The sequence below is a fragment of the Vespa velutina genome, chromosome 18 (assembly GCF_912470025.1).
Source record: "Vespa velutina chromosome 18, iVesVel2.1, whole genome shotgun sequence".
In the NCBI taxonomy this organism is placed as follows: Eukaryota; Metazoa; Arthropoda; class Insecta; order Hymenoptera; family Vespidae; genus Vespa; species Vespa velutina.
Genome location: NC_062205.1, coordinates 3,353,968 through 3,370,000, shown reverse-complemented (window position 1 = coordinate 3,370,000; position 16,033 = coordinate 3,353,968). Strand labels below are relative to the sequence as shown.

At 37.6% G+C, this 16,033-nt stretch overlaps 3 protein-coding genes across 4 annotated transcripts in view; 1 reads left to right on the top strand and 2 right to left on the bottom strand.

The window, feature by feature from the left end:
- Positions 1–50: 50 nt before the first annotated feature.
- On the top strand, positions 51–2,002 carry LOC124955426 (ADP-ribosylation factor-like protein 2). 2 transcript variants are annotated; one of them, XM_047509864.1, is made up of 4 exons: positions 51–229; positions 302–535; positions 617–1,421; positions 1,558–2,002. In XM_047509864.1, the coding sequence occupies exons 2-3, from the start codon at positions 471–473 to the stop codon at positions 1,104–1,106; spliced, it is 555 nt and encodes a 184-aa protein (XP_047365820.1). In that variant the 5' UTR covers positions 51–229; positions 302–470; the 3' UTR covers positions 1,107–1,421; positions 1,558–2,002. The 2 variants fall into 2 exon arrangements, with proteins under 2 accessions (XP_047365820.1, XP_047365819.1); XM_047509863.1 differs by having other exon boundaries at positions 120–195.
- Positions 110–4,144, bottom strand: LOC124955427. Its single transcript, XM_047509866.1, has 6 exons — positions 3,820–4,144; positions 3,509–3,733; positions 2,965–3,384; positions 2,391–2,895; positions 1,874–2,287; positions 110–1,773 (listed from the first exon to the last, which is right to left on the bottom strand). The coding sequence occupies exons 1-6, from the start codon at positions 3,832–3,834 to the stop codon at positions 1,496–1,498; spliced, it is 1,857 nt and encodes a 618-aa protein (XP_047365822.1). The 5' UTR covers positions 3,835–4,144; the 3' UTR covers positions 110–1,495.
- A 1,543-nt stretch (positions 4,145–5,687) lies between these two features.
- Positions 5,688–16,033, bottom strand: part of LOC124955421 (protein jagged-2) — a 45,255-nt gene continuing 34,909 nt past the window's right edge. The window contains exons 3-7 of the mRNA XM_047509842.1: positions 14,776–15,067; positions 10,495–11,113; positions 9,657–10,300; positions 9,001–9,546; positions 5,688–8,707 (exon numbers count right to left, since the gene is read on the bottom strand). Of these exons, the coding sequence (XP_047365798.1) occupies positions 7,542–8,707; positions 9,001–9,546; positions 9,657–10,300; positions 10,495–11,113; positions 14,776–15,067 (3,267 nt within the window). The 3' untranslated portion in view covers positions 5,688–7,541. The remainder of the gene's footprint in view (positions 8,708–9,000; positions 9,547–9,656; positions 10,301–10,494; positions 11,114–14,775; positions 15,068–16,033) is intronic.

Genomic DNA, 16,033 nt, shown 5'->3' with positions numbered 1-16,033 from the left:
ATCATCATGAATTTGTACTAGTGCATCAGTGTTACCAATCTTAATTCATAAATATCGTCAGAACTTCATTTAAAAGTAAAAAATTATTAAATATTGTTACAAAAGATAATATACAGAGAATAGAAAACGTCATAAAAAAAAAAAACCTAATGAAAATTTTCTATTTAGATTTTAAATTATTCGTGACTATAAAAGGTACATATTTCGGAAAATCATAATTGTCAAATTGGTATGCGTAAAGGTTATGTTGATTATTAGTTATTCTTCTTTTAAAAATCATTCAACTTGATTACTTTTCCAGGACGTATAATCGAATCAAATTTTGAGTCGCTGATGAACCAATCGATAAATAAAAAGAATTGTATGAATATAATACTTATGTAATAGTGTGCTCGTACAAAGAGGTGCGTTGAACGGATGATCGACACAGAAAAATTTTATTCCGTTTGTATGTAAAGACTTTCACAAGGATGGGTTTATTAACGGTGTTGAAGAAATTGAAGCAGAAAGAAAAAGAAATGAGAATTCTAATGTTGTTAGTACGACATTACAAATTTATTATATTTTTTAATTAGAAATTAATACTTAAATGTTTAAAATGAAAATAATATTTTAGAGGATTGGATAATGCAGGTAAAACCACAGTTCTAAAACGAATAAATGGAGAACCTATTGATACTATATCTCCAACCCTTGGTTTTAATATAAAAACTTTAGAACATCGTGGTTATAAACTGAATGTATGGGATGTGGGTGGACAAAAGTCATTACGATCATATTGGAGGAATTATTTTGAATCTACCGATGGACTTATATGGGTAATTGACAGTGCAGATCGTAGAAGATTAGAAGATTGTAAAGTAGAATTGTACAAATTATTGCAAGAAGAAAGATTAGAAGGGGCAAGTCTTTTGATATTTGCCAATAAACAAGATTTACCTGGAGCTCTATCAGCATCGGACATTGCTGAAATCTTGGAATTACCTAATATAAAAACGCATCACTGGCAGATATATAAATGTTCTGCTGTGACGGGAGAAAATTTAGTGGAGGGTATTAATTGGATTATCAGTGATATTGCAGCAAGAATATTTTATATTGATTAAATTTATCCTTATCCTCTGTTTAATTTATTATAGAAATGCAAATATTGCTCAAAATAAAATCTAGTAAAGTAATTCGCAAAAGAAAAGAAAATATCTACACACACACATAAAATAAATCTCTTGTTATTTCATTCACTGACTCTTTTAATATGCTTTATTAAAAAATTATCAGTATTTTTGTATATTTAATGGATTAGCTGTGTGTAATCATTGATACTTTTAGTAATACCCTTCATAGAAGTCATCAATTATGTATTCTTCAACTTCATCTGCCATTTCTTTTGGATCAGGATACTTTATGTGATCATAAATAAAGTAAGATATGTGGTTATAAAATATCAAACATATATATATATATATATAATAATTTATAATGATTATGCAGATTCTTAATCTTTTAAACTGACCTTAACTTCTTCTTTATATTCTCCTTTTACTTCTGGCTTTTCAGGTTCTTCTATTTTGACCAAGTCTTCTTCCTTTTCTTTGCGCGCTTTTGATGGCTTGACTGGAGGAGGTTTTGTATCTGGAAATTCTTCTAAATAGACAGCTTTTAGAAGTCCTTGATCAACAGTTTTTTTTGGTCCAAGGAAAGCCATTATAATTTCTTTAATAAGTGATTTAGATAATTTCAATTTAAATTCGCTTATTAATCTTCTAAATTGTCCTACAATAACATTCATTATAAATTTCATAATATTTTATATATTTTAATATTGTTTTAAAAATATGTACACGTAGATGTATTATAATTTTGTAACTTATACCTCGACTTATTGGATTATCACTTAAAGATAATACAAAATGTCCAAAGTTTCTTCTAAGTTTCTTTTTTTTTTGTGCCATTGCTTCATAGTTAGCTCTTCTTAATAAAATTTTCATAACATTTGGCCCTATTAATATGTAATTACTTAAAATACCACCTAATACGATTTGTAACCATGGCCTTTCATTTTCTATTATTTCTAATTCCGGTAGAATAGTTTTGTCTGCCCAAACATTTTCTAAATTTAAAAGGCGTAGACCACTTTCTGGCGAATTTTTCGGATTAATCGATGAAATCAGAATAAAAGCACCTTCCGCTTCTAGAGGATTGTTTCCCAGATATAATTCTTGTAATATGCTATTTCTTGATAGAGATTTCGAAATGTTTGCAGCATCAAATTTCGTGAACATGTTATCTTCGAATTAAAAAGAAAAGAAAAGAAAAAAAAAAAAAAAAGAAGCAATTATAATAAAATTTAAATTTAAAGTAACGTCGACGACTCGTATAAATTATCTCACTACTTAGATCCAATATTTTTAGATGCGAAATTCTCAAAACAATTGTTAAATATTTAACGCATTCTGTACCGATCCCGTTCCACGATAAATTTAAACCAATCAATGTACGATTTTTCGATAATACACTGGTCAAAGCTTTCCAAGTATGCTCATCGAACAACGAATTCCAAGATAAATCCAACCACTTAATCGATCTAGAATTCATGATGAGGTAACAAAGATGTTCGGTACAAGTTTTGTTTAAATTGTTATTCGCTAAAAAAAGTTTCTCCATGCTTTCATTATTTTCTATAGCGAATGCCAATACTTCTAATCCTTTGTCCTCGATGTTGCAAGAATTAAGATTGAGAGTGATCAAGGACGATGTAATCGATATACCATTGCAAAGTTCTTTCATACCCTCAGGACCAATTCGACACTTAGACAAAATTAAACTGATTATCATGGTACTTTTTTGCATCAATTCACCCAAATAATAACAAGCACTTTTAGTCAACCAATTGTCCTACGAAGTTATCACGTATTACAATATTTAAATAATATGAGCGACTATCAAACGAAATCGTTAAAATACCGTAAGATCTATCGTATGAACGGAATCGTTATTTTTTAGAACATGACAAATTATTTCGACGATACGTGGATCGATGCCGTAATATCGTAAATTGATGCATTCCGTATGCAACATATCGTTGATCGTATGTATCACTTTTAAACCTTTCCTCTTTACGTGCTCGTCAAATTTATATATGCCATTTTCCTTAAAAGTATCTTGAGTATCGACAGTCCATAATGCCGGTTCTGTACCAGGATCATGTGGGATGGAAAAGACAGTATGCAGATTCGATAATATCATTTGTGAATCACTGATATCGATCTCTTTCAAGCAAAGATGAATCGAAGATTCGCTGGGTAAACTTTTCAAAGCATCGTCCACTTCTTCAGGAGTAATCAAAGTTTCCACCGAAACATCGACGTACTTTTTTCGATCGATCTAAAACAAATCCTCAATTTTCTAATTAAATATAATCACTAGTTAAATATTAAATTAAGAAACATAAGCGATTCTATAGTATTACTCGCGACCAATTTAATTAAAGTTACCAAATTTAAGTTACACCGAGTAATTTTGATAAGCGCTTCTTCTTCTTCTTCCTCATTTTTTCATCTTCAGTTCTCAATTTATCTCGTTCATCGTAATCATCTAAAATATCGGTATCATCGCTGGAAACATCGGAATATTTATATTCTTCGAATATCTCAATAGCCTCTTCTTCGTACTCCCACGTTTCGTAATCATATTCCGGATCGTAAAGTTTTTTCATTGAGTTTTTCATATATTGCTATAGCATATTCATATTTTCTTATAATTCAATATTTTTTATTACACATACACACACACATATATATACATAGTATACGCACGTACCTGTGTACTGTTCATCTTGACAATTAATTTAGAAATAGCCAAATTATCGAAATTACATGGGTTGTAATTTCATCGAATTTATTCAAACTTTATTCAGTTTGGCACGAATATAATGTTGAAATAAACAATCTCCTAACGAAATTATGAATTTCCAATGTGCAGCGAATATCCTTGTGAAGAGATAAGAAAATCGATATTATTTCCGATATATGATAAATGTAAATAACAGAATTACTGTCAACCAGTAAAACAGGGGATGTAATATTATCGACTGTATTAACGTTAGCTTCGAAGTTAAAGAAATATTTTTCCATTCTTATTATATTTGACGTTAACTTGAAAAAGATTATTGATTCCAAAAGAAACAAAATTATATGACAATTTATTTATTAATTGTTAAAACAAAAGAGGCTTGATGGAAGATGTTCGAGAGGAAAAAGAAAAAAAGAAAAAAAAAAAAAAAACCAAGAAAAAAATCCCAAAGCATTGACGAAGGATTGTACTTTTTATTGAAACTCTTCATCGTCGTAAACTTATGCGAGAGAAGGGAAATAGAGGATGGAAGAGGGATAGGGAGGAGAGCTTATTTACACAATGTATTCGCTCGTTTCGTTTACTCGGCATCGTCATAGACGAGTGATCGATCACAATTCACAACGCGTGGGTGTATCCCTTATTAACTATCTATCGTCGACCAAAGGCATTAGTTCGAACGATCGTCTCAATTCTTTTTTTCTTTCTCTCGGTTCAACGTAAGATCGAATACGATCGATCCTCGAGACCTTTCCGAACGATATAATTCGGCTACCGATTTCAATTTATTAAGAAGAAAGAAATCAGAAAGAATACCCAGTCGATGCAAACTATTGCCCGTGATCTAGGAATAATTAGTGTAGATGAAAGTAGAAATAGAAATAGAGAAATAGAAAATAAAATAATATAATATAAAATAATATATATATATATAATATTTAATATATATATAATATATATCGTCGCGGATCTATATGTATATTCCTACGGTGATATAATTTTTCTTCGTAAAAAATAAAGGATTTATTTTATTAAAGGAAAAAAAGAAAAACAAAGGAAAAAATTGGTCTCTTTTGTGTTAAAAAACTATCGTGTGTCATATGCCTATCATCGCGGAGCTTATGCAACGCGTTTACAAACTAATCGACGCTTCGCTCGTCAAATCGCTGGAACGAGATGTATATATATATATATATATAAAAAAAAAAAAAAAAAAAAAGAAAAAATATACAAAAAGAATAAAAGAACACGAAACATAAAAAAAGACCACAAAAGAAAATTGCACATCTAGATAAAGAGAGTTCTGCTAAGGAGCTCACCAAAAGAATGCTCCGATCCATGTACTTGTGGATAAAAAAAAAAAAAAAAAAAAAGAAAGGGGGAAAGGAATTATTCTATTTACAATTCTTCGCGAAGGCTGACTACGCCGCTCTTTTTTCTTATTAATCGCATATCGAAGTACGAGATTAATCTCGATCACTGCAGTGAATCGAATCGAAAGTACGAGAGACCTACCAGTTTATTCATTTTGACAACTATCTCTATTAGATAACATCGAATATAGAAAAATCACATTTGTGACTTATCGATTAAATTAAAATTAAAAACGCACGTTCGTTTACGCGAGTAAAATTATTTAGAGAGAGAGAGAGAGAGAGAGAGAGAGAGAGAGAGAGGGGAGGAGGAAGAGAAATGAAGATAAAGAAAGGAGAGAGAAAGAAAGAGAGAAAAATATAATTAGAATCAGAGGTTCTTTCACTTTTCATCTTTTAGTCGTACTGAAATAGTCAATCGTTAAGTAAAAGCGGCGTATTTACACTAATTGTTCTTGTATTTTCTTTCTTTCTTTTTTTTGTTTTTTTTTTGTTTTTTTTTCGTTTACTTCCTTCCTTTTATTATCTTAACCTACATCGATATTTTCTCGAGCGCTTCGAGATGCCGATAGACGTTCGTACTTTACATACCATACTAACTATTAAAGGTATCGCCAAATTCATTGCTTTATCTTGTTTGTTCGTTTGTTTTTTTTTTCTTTTTTTTCTGCTGGTTTGTTTGTTCTTCTCAACACGGCGCATACACAATATATATATATATATATATATATATATATATATATATATACGTTTTTTTCGTTTATGACGATATCATAGTGCTGCGAAATTCGATTCGCTTCCTTCGTGCTCAGCTTTAATTTGAGCTGAAAGTCGAACGAGGATTATAACGAGAGGCTTAACAAAAGAAAAAAGAAAATTAAGGAAAAGAAAAGGAAAAGATACAGAAACAGAGAGAGAGAGAGAGAGAGAGAGAGAGAGAGAGGAAAGTAGAAAACGACCGTGGGAAAGTCGTTCCGTAATAGTATCACAATAATATCGTCCGAAAGGAACGTCCGAAGGTTACACCATTCTAAATACATATATTTCGCAATCGATCTATCGCACGTTATCGGCATATTACACGTATGTATGTATGCATGTTATATTGTAAGTCTTAGGAAAAGATTTCACTGGAGTGAATTTTAAGAGACGTTTGGTAAATAATATCCAAACCCCAAGGATTAATAAACGCGTTTCCGGTATCGGTATGTTCGTCGCTTAATAAAGTAATCAGTTTTAATCTAACAATAAAATCGTAAGCAGTACGTGTAAATATACGATTACGTTGTACGTTGTAAGTAACGCATTTTTACGAGGAGAAAAGTATTTCCTCATAGCACAAAAAAAATTTTCAAGAACAACATCATCCTTGGATATTTTAATCTCACCCCTGTTAATACGCGTAAGTGTACACATAAATGCATATGTACGTTCAGTTTTATTTTATTTTATTCTTCTTCTTCTTCTTCTTCTTTTTTTTTTTTTTGTTTTTTCTCCTTTTTCTCATCGTTTATTTCGACCTTGTGCCTCACCTAATGGATTTGTTTATATGATAACAACGAACGCGTACGATCTCTATTTATTATGCGAGAACAAACAGCGTATCAAAGTTTTAAGATATCAAGTCGTCGTGATTGCCGACACTTGGAAGCGGTGCAGTCACAGCGAAAATTACTAAGTACGAGCTATATACATATGTACAACGATAACAAGAGACAATGTTATCATTATAGTTACTTATAATCGTCGCGATCGCGCTTATTGTCGCATCATGAAGTCATAAGAAAAGGGAACTCTCGAACACGTAGAAAAGGATTAAATACAAATTTTAACAATTTACGATAGATTTCGTTTCTCCTACGTAACTTCACTTGGTGGGTGAATGGATGGGTTTGGGTGGCTGAATGGCTGGGAGGAGAGAAGAGGGAGGCGGGGTAAGGTGGGTTGCGGGGAAAAGACAAGATACGTTTTTGAATTCGTCTTTCGATCGTTGGATCGTTTTTCTTTTTTTTTTCTTTTCTTTTTTTTTTTTTTCTTTTTTCTTCATTAATTTTTAACGGAATATCAATGAAGTAAAACTTTTTCAACTCGTGCGTCTTTTAACGTAAAAATCTTAGCATACCGGTAAAATTTTCTTAGCAACGTATACGTTTTTTTTTTTTGTTTTCCTTTTTTCCTTTGCATCACCAGCCAGTAAATACACGATGGTACAGATGTCTGGTGGTAGTTTTTTTTTTGAACACAGTTATATGAATCGAGTGAAACCGTAATGAAATTCGAAATCCTTGGTGCGGCAGAAAAGATAGAGGTTAACACTTAAACGTGTACCGTTAACACTTGATGAGGACCCGAGGTCTGACTCGTTCCAGGTTGCTGATGCGAGTACGTTGGTTCCTGTATTCTCGGTTTGGTGTAAGGTTTGTGAGGTCCCTCCTCGTAACTAAAACTCGCCGTGTTGTTTCTCGTTTCGGCGCTCGGCGGTTTGTAAAGGGGTGGTAAACGATGTCTTCCTTCTTCCGATACCATTTCGAGACTCTCTTCCGTTGTACCGAGAGAACCGAGCGAAGCACCGGACAATGGTCTGACCACGGACACTCGTGGTTCAGGATCTTGATCCTTCAATGGATTTGCGTACCTTCTTAGGTTCTCTTCGTTTTGCAAATTATTCGATTTCTCGTCAAGGTCACTACGATGACGATGCAAGGACGTCTCGCTGCTGGTAGTCGCAGTCAAGCTCGATCGTTGTCTCGCTGTCCTTAGATACCAGAGTCCTCCAAATAGAGCGAGTAAAAGGACGGTTGCAAGAGCACCGCCAAGAACGGCTACGTATCCACCTGCCACGTTGTTGGAATTGGAACTTGGCTCGCTGATAAGAGCGGTTTCAACTTTGACCTCTAAAACTGAGGCAAGAGCGAGCGGTCTGCCCATAGGACGGCTAAGTGCTTCTCCCAAATCTCTGGCTGCGTCGGCTGCCGTTTCCGAGAAAATTGTAACTTCGACCGTGTCGTTGTCACCGGGCTTAAGATCGCAAAGTAAAACGATCAATTGCGGTCGCCTCGGATCGGCCAGGAGTTTTCTCAATCTACGACAGAGCAACTCGACTGACGTGCCGGACGCTAAAGTGTCTCTTCTCAAAAGTATAGTCAGTCTCGAACACGTTGGCCCTGGTGTCGCTTGACCAGGCCAACAGGAGGGTGGTGCCGGTAATGCCGGTGGTCCTACTCTTCTTCCAGTTTCCACCGGTCGACATTCACCCCAAGCTGGACAGGGCGGCGAGAGACAACTTTCTCCTGGGCTTGGAACGCATACCTCGTGCGCCAGACAGGACGTACCGTTCAAGCAGTTACCCTGACCGCACCAGACGTTACTACATCGATTCTTTCCGCTTCGACACTCGCAAATGTTGCAGTCGTCTTCCCAACTCGCTGCCACGCATCCTGGACCGCCGGCCGTGCGAATCTCGCAACGAATACCGGTCCTGCCTGCGGAACGGACAAAAAGAAGATGTAAGAACCCACCAGACGAGTTTGTATCGTAAAGTACGAGCAGCCCTCGAATGAAAACTGGTCTGAATTATGAACAGGATCGATGTTCTTTCTCCTCTCTCCCTCTCTCTCTCTCTCTCCTCCCTCCCTCCCTTTCTATCTTTCTTTCTTTCTTTCTTTCTTTCTTTCTTTCTTTTAAAACGTCGATCTTATTTATCAAGCGCGTAATTCAATATTCTTTCTTATAACGTTACTTTTATTAATGTAAGAATCGTACGTGTTATACATACCCGGTGGACAAACGCAAGAGTAACTGGCGATTCCATCGACGCAGGTCGCTCCGGCGGTGCAGGGATCGCTGGCGCACTCGTTCACGTTTATACGACAATCTGGCCCGGTAAAGCCTGGTGCACATTCGCATCTGAACCAATTCACTCCGTCGACGCATTTACCACCATTTAGACAAGGCAACGGTTGACAATCGTCGACGTCACGAAGACAATTTGGCCCTTCGAAACCCTCACGGCAAACGCATCTGTAATTTCCGTCGGCCGTATTAACGCAAGTTGCTCCGTTCTCGCAGGGATTACTGGTACACGCTGGAGACGCTATGTGACAGGCTGCACCCTCCCAGCTAGGTGGACAATGACACGTGAAGCCATCCCCGCGATCCTGACAAGTTCCTCCGTGACGACAAGTACCAGGCTCACAATGGCCACCTCGAAGGGCACAAGTTTTTCCCTTCCAACCGTTTCGGCAAATGCACGTAAAGTCGGCGACCCCGTCGACGCATGTGCCATTGTTACGGCAAGGTGACGCCATGCATTCGTCTACGTCTGCAAATGTACATTTTCTCATATTAATTCCGAAACTCGAATTAATTTCTTTAAAATCGTTCGTTAAAATTATACGAAATCGAGGATGTTCCTTAATTTGATATGCTAACCTTGATCGCACAAATCTCCGCTCCAACCTTCCCGGCAGATACATTGAAACGAATTTATCAGATCAACGCAGGTACCACCGTTCAAACACGGATTGCCACGGCAGTCGTTGATATTCTCGTGACAATGTACCCCGGTATATCCGGGGTCGCAGATGCATTTGTCGCCGCTACATCTTCCTCTGCCACCGCAAGGCGTTCCCTCGCTACCGCAGCCTAATTGATCGTCCGTATTCTCGCCGAACTGAGGATTCTGTGAGGCTGACTCGCTACAATTTTTTCCCTGCCATTGTTCGGGACAGTGACAATAATAATCGGTTTGAGTGTTGAAACATGGCGCTGAATTTCTGCAGGGATTTGGACTGCAATGATCGCGATCGATCTCGCACTGGTAACCGGTGAAACCAACGGGACAGACGCACTCATAAGCATTTACCAGGTCCCTGCACTCTCCGCCATTTTGACATGGCTTCGAGGCACATTCGTCGATGTCGACGTCACAATCCTTGCCGGAATAACCAGCCGTGCAACTACAATGATAATCGTTAACGAGATCGATGCACAATGCACCGTGCTGACATTGTCCGACACAATCATTGATGTTCTTCGTGCAGTTCTTGCCATTAAAGCCGCTTCGACACCGACATCTAAAATTTGTCATTCGTTTTATTACTTAATAACTCTACTTAAGTAATAAATGATATAATTTTTTTATTCGAAATTTTACATAGTTCGCCTTTAAATCGTTTTTCACTAAATGATTAATCTTGAAAACATTTCTATATAATTTAAATTTGAAGATGGATTTTAGCAATGAGACGGATGGATATAATGGACTTACCTATAATCACCGGCAAGATTAACGCAACTGATCGAATTCTTGCAAGGTGATTCCTTGAGTGCACATTCGTCGACGTCGAATTGACAAAGAGAACCTTGCCAGGCAGGTGGACAGTTACAAACAAAGCCATTTCTACCGTCGACGCAGGTACCACCGTTTTGACAAGGTTGCGAGGCACACTCGTCGATGTCGGTCGCACACAAAGGCCCCGTAAAACCAGGCGCGCACTCACAATGAGCGCTTTCACCTAATTCGATGCAGGTCGCTCCATTGGCGCACGGACTCGAGGCGCAAGGATTGTCGACCTTCTCGCAGGTCGGCCCGGAGAATCCTTCGGGGCATGTGCATCTATACTGATCCGGCGCCGTATTTTCGCACGTGCCACTGTTCTGACAAGGCTCGTGCGTCCCGCAATAATTTAGATCTTGGTCGCAGAGTATGCCACCCCAATTCGTGTCGCATATACACTGCCAACTCGAGCCATTGCAATAGCCATGCTTGCATCCGGGATATGGTGTACACTGATCGCAAAGATCACCTCGCCAACCGTGTCTGCACTTGCATTCGCCACTTACGTTGCAATGACCGTGAACCGGATGACAACCCTCTTTACAGACAGCTAAAATCAATGTTTTAATTTTCTTATATTAAAAGTACACAATACGTAGATAAATCTTATTTAAAATGCATCACGGGTGTATACAAAAGGACGTTATTCTTTCATATCTCTACGCGTTTCCACCGACTTTCCAAACTTAATTTCATGCGATTACGGTATCTCCTATCTACGGGAACGGTAATTTTGTTCCTCTTGAAAGTCGACGAAGACAGCACGAAGTATCGCTTTATAGTCGGGCAACTCAATTAGCTGAGGGGACGGAAAGACGGATGAGAAGCGACAGAGAGAAGGATTATCTCCCTTGGACGTGAAACGAAAACTCATGGCGAGGCAACACGCGAGTACGTATATACACTTTCGACCCTTTTCCTGAGAGAACATCGAAGACAAGAGATGAGGACGACGAAGACGACGAGGACTTTACCGTTACGTCACGCGCTTCAAATATACCCGCACGCTCTTTCTCGCGTAAAAGCATCATATAAGTACACATATATATATATATATATATATATATATATATATATATATATATATATATATATATATATATACATACATACATGTATATACATATATATATATATAAAAAACATGGACATAGAAATGTATGCTCCTTTTGCATACGTTCGCGAGAGTATAATATAGCCAAGCTTGTATATATGTAGAAGAAACATACGTAGATACATAGGAATATACCTGCTCTTTCGCAGCATCTCTAATGATTAATAGTCCTGGCCTCTCTCGTCCTCACGAACGACGGACATTTACGGATATTTATACGACTGCATCGGGATACTCTCGAGGTACTAAATGACGGCACGTCATCGTGCCTCCCTCTCTTCTCTTTCTACGATCAAGCAAGGCCTCTTTTACTTCACTAGCGGCCGATGCTCGATTGGACTCGATCGGAAACGCGTTTGCGTACCACTAAGCAATCCTATCTCGAGCCAATCAAGCCACGTTTCATCTTCGAGAGCTTTTACGCCGTTAGACGTTTCCTCCTCCAAGAAAAAGTCAAAGAGAGAGAGAGAGAGAGAGAGAGAGAGAGAGAGAGAGAGAGAGAGAGAGAGAGAGAGAGAGAGAGAAGGAACAGTACATTTTCTCGTAGCTCGGAAACTATAAATCTAGTCGATGATGCTTGAAGGAAGCTCTTGGTGGTTGATTGATTCACATAAGTCGACGCCGCGTCGGTTAAATTAACTCGCGATTTACGCTCTCCATTTCCTTCCCTTCGGGCTACAACTACTTCCTTCGTTTGGTCAGAGTTTTTCCGATCGATCGTTACAAGTAAGAATTCAGAAAAACTCTCTCGGGGCAAGTCGTATATTCTATCGATTAAAAAGCAATTACGAAAAAGCTTTGATAATATAAACTGTATTACGCCGTACACAGTTTTACAAATAATCAACGATTTTCTGCTTTGATAACCGTGGAATATGGAAAGCAACAGGTGGCAATAAGCATTTATACTGGCAGTAAGGCATTTAAATGGGTAACGCTTGAATATATCGTTGGTTGCTCGTTAGAACAACGTATCATAATATTTTTCTTGATTCATCCGATTCGAAATAATAAATATAATAAGAAATATGGAAAAAAAAAAAAAAAAAACAAGAAATGTTTCTTTTTTAAGTCAATCAAATTTAATATGTATTAAAACGAACTAAATGATATTTCAAATACCGTGGGTATATAAAGTTAAGATCATGAAAAGATCAAGATTTTTCTTTGGTTAAATTTCAATGATCGTTTAGGAACACTCTTAGATGTATTAATGCGTATCTCGTCACGAGAAGTTTCCGTGTAGTTTCTAAGAGTCGAGAGCGTGCCGAACGAACGACGATGTTATCACGGAAAAGATTTGACTTCTCTCACAAGCCGCCGTGGCACGTTACGGCCGGGTTCGTGCATAGAGCTCGTGTGAAGAGGATGCACGAGTGAAATTCTCCTATTGACCTTTCACAGTGCGACAAAAATGTCAGAGCCAGTTCTCCCTCTCTCTCTCTCTCTCTCTCTCTCTCTCTCTCTCTCTCTCTCTCTCTCTCTCTCTCTCTCTCTCTTTCTACTATACATTACCACCGAACAACAACTCGACGTCTCACGAGTACACGATTTCTATCCGATAGATCCTAATTGGGTTTCATCGATCTTTTTCTTCATTTTCTTTTCTTTTTTGTCCCCCCTCTTTCGAACTCGGAAGTAGAGCGCGCGTCCGAAAAAAATTATTTAATTCCTTCATAAATCCTCAAATTGAATCTCTCTCCTTGACATGGAAGGAGAAAGATTCGATATAGTAGCATATCTCTGCGTAATCATCTCTAAGAGTGATTTCTTTAATTTTTTTTTTATTTCTCTTCTTTCTTTTCTAACGAGAGAATACGAACATGGAATTAAGATCCTTAAATTATATCGAACTTAATCGATCGAAAATAGAGGATATTTTAATAAATCATTTTCAGAAATGAATCCGCGTTTAACGCTCATTGATTTTAGCGTCTAGAAAGAAATACATATACATAGAAGTAATAATTTTCTCGTGGAACGGTACTGCGGTTCGGTCTCACAAGGTCGCGGAATGAATATGAATATGGATTGGAATAAGGGTGAGAGAGAGAGAGAGAGAGAGAGAGAAAGAGAGAGAAAGCGCGCGCGCGAGAGAGAGAGAAAGAGAGAGAAGAGAAGAGAAGAGAGATGGGATGTGACACTGCGACCCGGTGAGTCGCAATCACAGTGAGACGGAAGTAACGATTAAGCAGCGAAGAAAGAGCTGTTATATATTAGCCTGGCGCTCCATTGTGCGAGCCAAGACCTGGCGTGATGTCGCTACCTTTGTAAGATCGTACGACATGCGTCTAACGTCCGCCCATTGAGGCACGCTTCGAGATAATTCGTATGTTTTACGATCCGCAAGGGGCCGTGCCTCTTGATCTCAACCCACGTTTTCTTGCTCTCTTTTTTTCTCTCTCTCTCCCTCTCTCTCTCTCTCTCTCTCTCTGTCTCTGTCTCTTTCTCTCTCTTTCGCGAGGTGTTCCTTCCAGAGTTAGACCGAGTTCGTCTTTCTGTTATTTCTCTTTCTTTCTCTTTCTCTCTCTCTCTCTCTCTCTCTCTCTCTCTCTTTTATGGGATCAGAGTCGGTCATTAGAAACCAGGAATCACATTTTGAAGACATACGCGTGACGTGGCATTGTCACGTCGCAAAAGTTTCTCCTGTCATTTGTGATTTGAACCCGTGGAAATTGTCAAACGAGCTTGTACGAACGCTTGTGTTAAAAAAAAAAAGATTACTGATTTTCCAAGGTCTCATTAGCTGAACTTACATATCCGAGTGGACTCGGTTGATTATTAGAAAAGTTTTGAATCTTAGAAAAATTTTTGTCTTCGATTATTTCGTTTTTTTTCCTCCCCTTTCTTTTGTACTGCTTTTCCCCTTCTCCAAAAAAGTTAGATATATATATATATATATATACGAACGAATGTACAATTGTATTTGTTATTATGATATCGCAGTTTTATAAACTTTAATCATCATGATAATTCTCATGATAATCAATAGTTCGCATTGAGAAAAAACAGAATTATCTTTTAATTAGGAAAGGAAAAAAATAAAAAGAAGAAGAAAGTACAGGTAAGAATTGAAATTGCAATGATATTTCGCTCACCTATCTCGCAATCGGAACCTTTCCAGCCTTGTATGCAGACTTTATCGCCGTTCTCGTCGCAGGTGTAATGACCGAATATGTCGTTTCTCGGCCGGCAGAACTTGGTACACGTCGCGTTGTAGTAATGATCCGCACATTGGACGCGCACGCGATAAGCCAAATGAGCATTTCTACCCTGATGATTGAGAGTGTGCCACGTTGGGCCAGGCAGGACGATTCCGCTGTAGCTCGCTTCCTCGATGACGCCGGCGCTCGCCTCGTCTCTCGCTTGTAGAATCAGCGTAAATTGCCTCTGTAAAGGAAATCGTTGTCGTCGATAAATCTTTCGAGTTGACGTGATGGTAAATCTAGGTAGGAATTTTAAAATACATGAAAAAAAAAAAAAAAAGAAAAAGAAAAAAGAGAGAAAAGAAGAAAAGACGTCGAAAGATATTTATCAAAGATAAGTATTAATGATCTCTGAACTTTGCTCGATGATAAAAGACGAAGTAATATTCCACAATAATAAAATAATAATAATAATAATAATAATAGTAATAATATATACATATATATAAAAATAAAATAAATAAAATATAGCAAATAATACGACGCATCTGTCTTCGTCCGAAAGAGGAGAAAAAAAGAAAAATAAAAGACCTTCTAATTTCTTCTAATCGACTCATTCCCAAAGGCAGACACCTAAATTGCTACCGCCCGAAGTAAATTGGGTCCTAAGAGACGAACCTATCTTTTCCTTCCACGAGTCGAACTAGCAACAGGTGGTACGTTTATCGTTTAAAAATTGGATAGAAATCAGGATAAAGGAGACGGAATCGAAGGATTCTTTCTCTCGTTTATTCCTTTGGAAATTGGCTTTGCAACGACCAAACGAGCGCTCCGTGTACTTTCTAATCCATGCTGACTATGAGAGTCCCAAACGTTCTTGCTCGTCAGGGAAGAGGATGAGCCATGAAAAGAAAGAGAGAAAGGGAGAGAGAATAAGAGATGCTAATCGAGAAGATTCTTCGAGACATACAATGCGAGAACCTCTGAAGAACTTTGACCGACTGACGATGTCGATGCTCGGAAGTACTCTCTGATCCCACTTTCCAAACAGACTCGATTCGCGACTTTCCTCACAGCTGGTGTGCTGCGTGCACGCGTCACATATATAAATGTGTATATATATATATATATATATATATATGTGTATGTGTATGTGTATATATATTCCGACGTATCGAAATCATAATCCCTGACGTCACTTTCGTCTAGA